Source organism: Berghia stephanieae, chromosome 3, assembly GCF_034508935.2.
Source record: "Berghia stephanieae isolate SIO BIC M18660-M18661 chromosome 3, UCSD_Bste_1.3, whole genome shotgun sequence".
NCBI classification, from domain to species: domain Eukaryota; kingdom Metazoa; phylum Mollusca; class Gastropoda; order Nudibranchia; family Aeolidiidae; genus Berghia; species Berghia stephanieae.
The window spans coordinates 107,308,707-107,319,518 of record NC_088362.1 but is presented as its reverse complement, the minus strand read 5'-3'; the positions used below and the strand labels follow the sequence as shown (position 1 = coordinate 107,319,518).

The window sequence follows — 10,812 nt, the reverse complement described above, 5'->3', positions numbered from 1 at the left end:
GGAAATGTGCTTGTCAAGTCATGTCCTCTCACCAGAAATTAGAAAGACAAGAAGTTTACTTCTCCATTCAACAAGGACAGGCCATTGTGATATGAATTTCTCAGTCATAGGAAATGTGCTTGTCAAGTCAATGTCCTCTCACCCAGAAACTAGAAAAGACAAGTTTATTTCTTCCCATTCAACAAGGACAGGCCCATTGTGATATGAATATTCTCAGTCAATCGTTAAAGACTCACTACACCAAATATAACTAAGATGAAAAAAGAAAAAAAATGAACATAAGACAAAAGATAGCCTTACACATAATTTATTGTAACTTAAAAAATCATATTGTGAGGATATTGACCATTTGACAGTGAGAACAACGTGGACAAATATCCCATCATCATCTTCTTTTCTGGGTGCTTACGGAGAGCCTCCATAATTTGTTTATCCACAAGTTTCTGGTCTTCTTTGCGCTGCTCACTCACTTGGTAAACCTGAGAAAACAAAGTAAAGACAAACATTAGGTAAATACGTTGGCAAAATAACAATTGACTGTAACGATTCCTTAAATCAGACTAAAAATTGAAAGTATGAGGGCAAGTCTCCTCAGAAAAAGAAAGAGACAATGGAATTTTTTTAAAACAAGCACTATTCTTAAAGGAAGGATGAGTTGATGTGCCTTTAATTCAGCAATACCCAATCGTATTGCATCAATCAAAAACAATGTTCCAATTTGCCATTTAAAAAAAAATAATGAGGGGAGGGGGGGGGGGAAGAGTGCCGTCTTTTAAGAACTCAATCCTGAAATTTCAAGGCTGCCTCACGAGGTCAATGATTTGATCCACTTCATTACCAGATTCTCTGATATTGCACCAAACAATAAACATGATTATGCTAACAGAGAAACTGCTCGTCCTACCCATTTTTCCTAAAAAGTGAAGTGAAATTTAATTAATATAATTCTACAAGATGACTTTTAAAATCTACCATTCCTCTAAGCTCCCAACAAACACAAGTGCCAGCTTTCAAATACAAGGAATAAACTGTTACACCAGAAAATCTAAGACAATGTGTATCCTGGTGATATATCATAATGTAGCACACCTGAACCCCAAAATCTTTTAATATATACTAAAGAATCGGTTTTGTGGCATGCATAGCACTATCTTAAGTTATAAATTTAGACCAACTATACAACATTACAAACAAATCAAGAATAGCACCCATCACGGCTCACCCTCCCAAAATCTCTGAATTTTATTGTATTGCAACATCTTTCAACAATCTTGTGAACTGCAGTTCTAGTCTAATGGTTTTAACCAATCATTATGACCAGACTTAAAAACAATGATGAAATTTGATTTCTGACCTTTTGTGGTTATCTATTTGAAAAGGCTGTATCTGTTAAAACTTATAGTTTAAAACAATTAACTAGATAAAAAGTCTTAAAATAAATATTATGAGAAAAAGGAAATACAAGTTTCTTTTAAAGAATGACAGCTAAAATTCACTTATCAATAATGCTTCTCCTATTAAGCATTTTTAACCCTCTAGACAAATATATTCTGCTTCTAGGAAACTAAACTTTTTTTAATGATTTCAAAAATCAAATTGATTTTATCTAAAATCTAAGATATAGCAAATCTATGACCGGTCACAATAAAATAAGTTGGGATAACATCAAAATTGAAAGGGCAAGTGTTGTTAATTCAAATAATGCATTGTAGTTATTTCTGACAATTTAAAAACAAAAATAAAAATAAAGAGAAGAAATTGTATTCGGGCCCCAGCCTCTGACCTAGGCACTAAATGTATATATAGAATGCGCTTGGCCAAGGAGTTCACAACATTGCCATCCGAAGTATAACGGCCAACACACAAACTGTGTAACCGTGAACTTTTATAGTCTGGTTAATACAGTTTAGTGAGAACAACTCACAACGCGGATGGCAAAAACAAAAACAAAGGCCGAGTGACATCATCTTCGAACTATCTATATGGTCAGTTTTAATGACATTAAGTTTCTTAAAACTTTTAAATAGTAAAATAACTCTCAATGAAAAGGAATCATTTTAAAAACCTGGAAATGTCAAAATGTAAATATGTTGAAAAAAAAATGTTTTCATGGAAATCTGACACCTATGCAAACTAATGGTTATCCGGACTAAAAATCTCCCCATAGATACATCTGTACCAAAGGTCAAAGCACTCGAACGATAGACACCCTTATGCAACTTTGGCGCTTTGATTATTTATGTAGCACAACATTCCCCCAGTATCTTGTCATGAGAACAAGGGCTGGTCTACGTATGTGCAGGTTTACAATATTAGAAAATTTCCTACAATACCTTTTTAACACAATAATGATATTTATAATAATAACAATAATAACAACAACAACAATAATAGGAACAACAACAATAATAATAATATCCGAGTTATTCAGCACTTGCCAATGATTTTGATCCAACTTCACTTTTTCTCACTCCCAACCTTTACTTCTAAATTAATTGCTGATGTAAATTAATTTCTATACTTTATTGACAACAGATAACTTGGTTCACTCCTAATTTAATGTTTTGAGACAATAGGTCACATATGTGCACTTGCTGTGTTTTCATTTGAAATCTAAACCAAGGGGGAAGATGAAAGATGCTAAGGATGTGGGAAATCAAAAAAATTACAATAATTTAATTAAATCAAAATGTGGCTGGTCTGTGCAGTAAAAACCATTTTACGCATAATTCATTTGTACCAAAAAGTCAAAGCAAATGAGTGAAAAACACACCCTTATTCAATGATGGCCCTTTGATTATTTATGTAGCACAACATTCCCCCAGTCTCTTACTATGGGGACAGAAAGGACTGGTCTACGTATGTGCAGTTCATTTTTTTTTTTTGTAAATTTGGTCGCTGCGCTACTTTTGACTTTGCGCAGTTTCATCATCCCCCCCCCCCCCCCCTAATCGGCTTCTGTTAAGCCGAATTCGCCAACCATATTCTTTAAAAATCCCTTAATTGCCATCTGCGAAGCGGAATTCACCAACTGCATTTTTTATGTGACTCCTGTCCAGAGACTTTGCGTGCAGTTTTATTGACCCTTAATCGCCTTTATGAAACATTGTATTAATCTAGAGATAATTCGGACTTAGCGCATCCAGAGGTAGTTTGTTTTTCTTTTACGTTCCTTCTTGGCGGGCTGCTAAGCAGAATTCGCCAACTGCACCCCCTCGTGGATCTTTACCTTGCAGTTGGTGAGGGGGCTTGAGGCACACGGGAGGGCAAAGGTGTAAATCCCGGTCGACCGTCACGAGACCATCCCGGGTATCGAGCCAACGAGCCACATGAGCTGCTCGCCCCGGTGTGTGACTAAATTTGATCCAAACCCGGTGCCCGAATAGCAGCCCTATCCCGGGCGCCACACTATTGTCCTTATGTCGAGTCCCAATCAGTCCCGTCAATGGCGAAGCGGTCTGCCGCCTAGCCAAATAATACCGCGTTCATGTCGCCAGGGTCGTCGGCACGTCCGAGAAAAAAGCAAACGTCCCATGCATCAATCGATTCGCGGCCTGCCGATCGGAAAATGCGACGGCGGGGATGGCGAGCTGACGCGTATATTGTCCCTGAACGTCGAGAGCCAGAGTATGGCAAAAAATGAGCTTTTATCAAAGCTATTGGCCGTTCATTGCGTAGATATCCTCCTTTTACAGGAGACCCACCTTTATTCAGGCGCGCAATCTTCCCGATTCCAGATCCCAGGCTATACGGTGGTCCAACGCGAGGACACTTCGAGGCTCAAAGGAGGGGTTAGCGTTTACGCTAAAGAGCCATCGAAGGTAAGGGTCATTGAGAGCGTAACGGACAGCAATGGGGTGAACCGAATTTCCGTGGAAGTAGGTGGACTGTGTTTGCATAATATTTACAAACCACCTAGAGCGACTTGGACTACACCACCGGTACCGGTGGTCAGCCATCCTTCCATCTGTCTGGGAGACTTTAATAGCCACCATCACGAATGGGGCTACCGAGACTGCAACGAGGCAGGAAGACAACTCCGCTCATGGATGGACTGTAATGATCTACACCTAGTGTACGATCCTACAGCCAAGGGTACCTTCCGGGGTACCCGCCATAAGAAGGAGTACACTCCAGACCTCACCCTCGTAACGAAAAGCGCGAACGGTGAACCGCTGCAGGTGAAGCGGACAGTCCTCGGGGACTTTCCGCATAGCCAGCACAGGCCGGTTCTTGTCACAGCTGGGGTGACAATACCGAGGGTGCAGTCTCTCCCACTTTGCAGATGGAATTTCAGGAAGGCTGACTGGGAGGAATTCAGTTCCTATATCGAGCAGGTCTGCCCTGCCATTCCTCCCAAGTCCAAGAATATAACCAGATTTAGTAGGCTACTGGTTAAGAGCGCTCAACGCTCTATTCCACGGGGCAAGCGGAAATTCTACACCCCTTGCTGGACAGCAGAGTCGGAAGAGCTGTACCGAGAGTACCAGCAGACCCAGTCCCAGGACACAGCCGATAGACTACTTCAGTCTCTGGCAGAGGGAAGGAAGCAACGGTGGCAGGAGACCGTGGAAAGTCTCGACTTTACACATTCCAGCCGCCACGCTTGGCGTTTGATAAAGAAATTGGACCCAGATCGGAATTTCGCGAAGGCTGCACCGGAATGCGAGGCAGACACAATTGCCAAGAATATTAAGAACCGTAGTAAGCGGGTCCCTAATCAGGCTTTTGAGCGCGGTGTCCGCAAGGCGTACCGTACGATTTTGGATTCGCTACCTGCGGAGGAGTCGGACTGGACGGCCCCGTTCAGTCCCCGAGAAGTGGGTGCAGCCATTAGCGAAGTAAAGAACGGCAAAGCAGCAGGGATAGATGGTGTATATCCCGATATGGTGACGCATCTGGGCCCCAGGGCACGGGCCTGGCTAGCAGAGGCAATGTCTGACGTCCTTGCAAAAGGAAAGCTTCCACAAGTGTGGAAGCACGCGAAGATAGTTGCCATCCTGAAGCCAGGGAAGCCGGCGAAGGAGGCAGACAGTTACAGACCCATATCGCTGCTGAGCTGTCTTTACAAATTGTTGGAGCGTGTTCTATTAAACCGATGGGGGCCGGTCCTAGACGCTGCCCTGCCACCAGAGCAGGCAGGCTTCAGGGAAGGGAGGTGCACCACGGAGCAGGTCATTGCCCTTACAGAGCATATTGAGCACGGGTTCGAGAGAAAACAGCAAACAGGTGCTGTGTTTATAGACCTATCAGCGGCGTACGATACGGTCTGGTGCGATGGGTTAATGCTCAAACTTGCAAAAATCATAAGGTGCAAAAAGACCTTGAAGTTGTTCTCTTCGATCTTAGGGGAAAGGCAATTCCACGTCGCGCTGGGAGACGTCACGAGCAAAGTTAGGAAATTGAAGAATGGGGTCCCTCAGGGGTCGGTACTTGCGCCAATGTTGTTTAACGTTTACATTAGCGATATGCCGAACACTTCCTCCCTGAGGCTGGGATACGCAGACGACTGGGCACTCGTTACTCAGAGTAAAGTGTGGACCCGTCTCGAGAGCGTACTCAGCGAGGACGTCACCAGACTCAAATCCTACTTTGACAAGTGGTACCTGAAGATGAACACTTCAAAAACCGTGGCCACTGCATTTCACTTATGCAGTGGTTGGCACACCCGTAAACTGAATGTCCTAGTCGGGGACCAGCCACTCCCATATGAGCCGCGTCCAAAATATTTAGGGGTGACGTTGGATCGCAGCCTTACCTATCGGGTTCATCTCGAAGGGGTTGCCCGGAAGATAGAGAAGCGGAATAGTCTTCTGAGGAAGCTGGGGGGATCGACTTGGGCGCTAGCCAAGCGCTCCTGAGAACATCCACCCTGGCACTATGCTATTCCACCGCGGAGTATTGCGCTCCAGTGTGGGGTAGAAGCAGAAACGTTGAGAAGGTGGATGTAAAACTTCGCAAGTCGATGCACATAGTGTCGGGAACGCTAGCAACAACCCCTAGAGAATGGGGCCCGGTAATGGCAGCGATCCAGCCCCCCGATGTCCGGAGGGAGACCATTACGGGAAACTGGCTGAGTAAGATCAAAGAGAGAGGGAATGGGGATACCCCTCTCATGCGCATAATGAACGGTGCCCCCGTTTCGAGCCGAAATAAGTCCCGGCAACCCTTGTACGCAGAATCCCTGACTACGGACAGAGCTGCACATACGAGATGGAAGTCGGTTTGGACGAATTCAATCCCTCGTGGGGGGGGGGACCTACACTCCTCTAAGCTTGGTGAGAAGTTGCCAGGCTTTGATACCAGTAAGAGGAGACACTGGGTAGCTGCGAATCGGCTTCGGTCGAGGAGCTGCCTAACGGCCGGTGCGTTACATCAGTGGGGTCTAACTTCCTGTCCTTTATGTCCACGCTGTGGACAAGAACCCGAAACGGCAGAGCATCTAGTCGAAAGGTGTGTTGTGACGATGCTACCAGGCGGGTTCGCGACGGTGCACGAATGCGGACCGGACTTTGCTGATTGGGTCGATCGTCATAACATAATAGTGTGAACCATAAGAAGCTGCTGCCAGCTGCATTTTTATTCATTCGGTCGCTGCCCTAATAATAATAATAATAATAATAATAATAATAATAATAATAATAATAATAATAATAATAATAATAACATTGTCTGAATTATTCAGCACTTGCCAATGATTTTGATCCAACTTCACTTTTTCTCACTCCCAACCTTTACTTCTAAATTAATTGCTGATGTAAATTAATTTCTATACTTAATGAAGAACAGATAACTTTGTTCACTCCGAATTTAATGTTTTGAGATGATAGGTCACATATGTGCACTTGCTGTGTTTTCATTTGGAAACTAAACCAAGGGGAAAGATGAAAGATGCTAAGTATGTGGGAAATAAAAAAACTTACAATAATTCAATTTAACCAAAATGTGACTGGTCTGTGCAGGAAAAAAATTTTTACGCATAATTCATCTGTACCAAAAAGTCAAAGCAAATGAGTGAAAAACACACCCTTATTCAATGATGGCCCTTTGATTATTTATGTAGCACAACATTCCCCCAATCTCTTACCATGGGGACAGCAAGGACTGGTCTACGTATGTGCAATTTATATGACCTACAAAAATTTCCTATTAATTCTAATATGAAAAAAAAAAAATAACATAATAATAATAAAACAAATAGCATGATCTTACTTCTTTCTTAGACTCAAAGATATCGCCTTCACTGGGTTTGGCCTTCCTCTTCTGGATCTTACGGAAATACTTGTCATTGAGTCTCTCTGGGATATTGATAGAGGAGATGTCCAACTTGGTCTTGGTAGCAATCACATAACATTGGTTGATTCTACGCAAAGGGCATTGGTTTGCAAAGAAAGGACCTGGCAAAAATAAAATAAACGATACAACGTGCAATCTATTTGTCTGTTACAAATTCCTGTCCTACTAGATCGCAAATTTCAACATTGAAAACAAAAAAAAACAAGGCTCACAAAATATGAAAGGAAATGGACAAACAAATTTGACATCACAAATTATAATTCAAAATAACCAGACTTCATATTTCAATTTTTTAAATTAATAACCAGTAAAATAAAAACCAATCAAAGTTGTGTTCTGCAGCTCTGTATAAGATTCGTGAATAGCTTCCTCACCAGTTTTAACTATAATCTTGTGATTCTTATTAACCAAACAGTGCTACTTGTCAAGAACTAAATGAGCGAACATCTTCCATTTTCGTTTAAATCAACTTTAAAATGCTTTTGCCTGGTTTGCAATTTGTTCTCAAATCCTTTTTTTTTTTTTAATTATAATAACCTCTAATCTGATTCTGGTCAAATGTGGCCCAAGCTCTCCTTCCCCCCTCCTATAAGAGACATAGGTTCCGTATCATTGTTTTATGCAGAACTAGTGTAGTACTATCAGAGCTACTATTAACCACAATCCCCTTGCCTACAAAACTGGTGTGATAATGTTGCTATGATAATTTTTCTATTTCTACCATCCCGCCTTCCGGATGCAGCTAACATGGTAGCATAAAATAGAAGTGAGAGATACTTAAAGGTCAATCTAATATGGAACCTGTACTTTATAAATCGCTTTTCAGTTTTACACGGGGAATTAATGTAGCACTGAGAAGTGGAATGGTTCAGACGTAAATATATTAACCAAACCTCCATTTAAGTAAATAAGTTCCACAACAAAGAATCAATTTGTTCAATCTTAACTCACCAGTGACAAGCAAAAGACCAGTCTCCAACTGCTTCAGGAAAACAACCCTCTGAAAGACAGCAAAATTAAAAGTAAACCTTAATTTCATGCTGGATAAACCAATATCAAAATCTTAGTCATATGAGTTGACAAACCCCGTGTTGATGACAAATGTTTCATATTTCATCAAACTTCCTTCAAAAGAATCCATAATCCTGAGTCCAAAATGCTGAAAGCGCATTCACCAACCTTAACTCTACAGCGTAGTGTTTTCAGTTGGAGGTTGCTCGTCGATCGAAGCGATCGTTGTCAGACATACCTTCCAAAGAAATATTTTGGTTATGAGCCTTCCAGGCACTTGAACAATGGCAGCTGATTCGTATTGAATGCGTTGGTCCACTGGCAGCCATTGCAGCTGCTGTAGTAAACAAGAAGCTGCAGTTTTCCTGTCTTTCTACAGTACAACGCAGGCTGCAATGTTCTGTACTTTCTGCAGTTTGTTTATTTCACCCTTTATGAGACAAACAGTGCATTTACAGCAGTCCATTTTCGGAAATATCAAAGATGTTACCAATTTGTTGCAAGTTTCCCTATTTATAAATGATCCGATTGTTCTGATGTTTTTTAGAATATCAGATAGCACTTGCTCTCAGGATGGTGATATGCTTGTTAATAGACAGATTCATTTCCGTTATAAACAATAACCAAAATAATCATTGTCACAACCAATACTATGCCATAACTTCGGAATCTCTATTTTCAATGGGTGTATGACATTCTACTCTTCAATGCAATATATGACAAAAAATTAATGGTAGACTTGCGCTGAGAAACAAAATAAAATTTTCCAGAATGAATTTTTTTAAACTTAAGACTGTATAAAACACAATTTAATTCATAAAGAAGGAAAGGAGTAAAAGTATAAAATCATCAATTCTTACCTTTCCCTTGTGGATTCCGGCAAGGAGAATGAGAACAGTTCCAGGAGTGATGGATTTACGAAGAGACCTCCTGTGTTTCTTAAAAGGCTTGCTTTTAGGATTAAGTCGCGGCTTGGGCAAATCTTCAGTTGGATAATGTCGGCGCTAGAAAATAAATGAGAAACACAAAAAATGAAATACTCGACATTGACTAACAGCCAGAAAGAAACAAGATTTAGAGTTGAAAAATTTCTAATTTAATTATGTGACCCAATTTACAACAAACTGGTATTATGTCCGAATAGCCCAGTTTCAGGCTGATTCCTATAATAATTTTTGGGGTGTTTTTAAGGTATAAAAAATTAAATAACTCTGCTTCTATATAACCTGGAGACAAAATTCAAACGGGTTTATCAATGGGATGATATACTGCATCATAGTAAACCAGATTTTATGCTGTCATCTGAAAACTGAATTTTCATTTTAAGTACCTGCTAGTGGTAAAGATGATGGTGTGGTGGTAGATGCTGTAAAGGTGGTGGTTTTAGCAGTTGTAGGGATGATGATGTGGGTGTAGAAATAGTGGTGGTAGGGATTGTTGATGTGGTGATGGTAGGGATGTTCGTGTAGTGGGGGTTGTAGTTGTAGTAGTCTTAAGGATGATGGTGTGGTGTTAGTTGAAGTGGGGATGATGATGTGGTGGTTACTGTAACAGTAGTGGTGGTAGAGACTGCCATGCAATGATCGGTCTGCTGTGTCACACACGTCGCTGCTCTCAAGAAGACTGATGAGACCAAAGGCATACAGGGTGCAAACCAGTTTCATGAGAAGGAAGGATGCCTACTACTATAACTGGTGGTAAAGGGATGATGAAGTGATGGTGATTGTAGTAGTGGTGGTGGTAGCAACGATGATGTGGTAGTTGTAATCATAGTAGGGGTGGTAGGGATGTGGTGGTTGTTGTAGTAGTGGTGGTGATGGTAGGAATAATGTGGTGATGGTTGTAGTAGTAGTAGTCTTAGGGATGATGGTGTGGTGGTAATAAGGATGATGATGTGGTGGTTATTGTAACAGTAGTGGTGGTAGGGATGAAGTGATGGTGATTGTAGTAGTAGTGGTGGTGGTAGCAACGATGATGTTGTAGTAGAAGTGGTAAGGATGATGTGGTGGTAGTAGTAGTAGGGTTAGTAGGGATGCTGATGTGGTTGTGGTTATAGTCGTGATAGGATTGATGATGTGGTGGTGGTTGTAGTAGTGATGGTGGTAGTGGTAGGAATGATGATGTGGTGGTGGTAGGGCTTTAGATGTAGCGGTTGTGCTGAATCTTTTAGTTCATGGAAAATTTGATAAAAGACGGAATTGTGATAGTGATGGTGGAGATTGAATAACCCTATATGACCTCGAGACAAAACCCCCAACAATTTAATCAATGGGATGATATTCTGCATCATTGTAAACCAGATTTATACTGTCATTTGAAAACCGAATTTCCATTTAAGAGCCTATACTTACCCCTGTACTTTTACGGGAAGGTTTTTTTACTCCACCGGCACCACCAGCTGGCTTGGCTGCCACTGCTTTCTTTTCAGTTGGTGCCATCTGCAACAAAAGAATAGAAATATATAATAAATTGTTATGGCTATTAATAATATAGCTCCAGCATCAG

General features: G+C 41.3%; 1 protein-coding gene across 1 annotated transcript; it reads right to left on the bottom strand.

Moving 5' to 3' along the window:
• Positions 1 to 291: 291 nt before the first annotated feature.
• LOC144969111 (large ribosomal subunit protein eL6-like) lies at positions 292 to 10,812 on the bottom strand. The gene is made up of 5 exons (XM_078908169.1): positions 10,659 to 10,812; positions 9,168 to 9,311; positions 8,248 to 8,296; positions 7,213 to 7,397; positions 292 to 479 (listed from the first exon to the last, which is right to left on the bottom strand). The coding sequence occupies exons 1-5, from the start codon at positions 10,743 to 10,745 to the stop codon at positions 318 to 320; spliced, it is 627 nt and encodes a 208-aa protein (XP_078764295.1). The 5' UTR covers positions 10,746 to 10,812; the 3' UTR covers positions 292 to 317.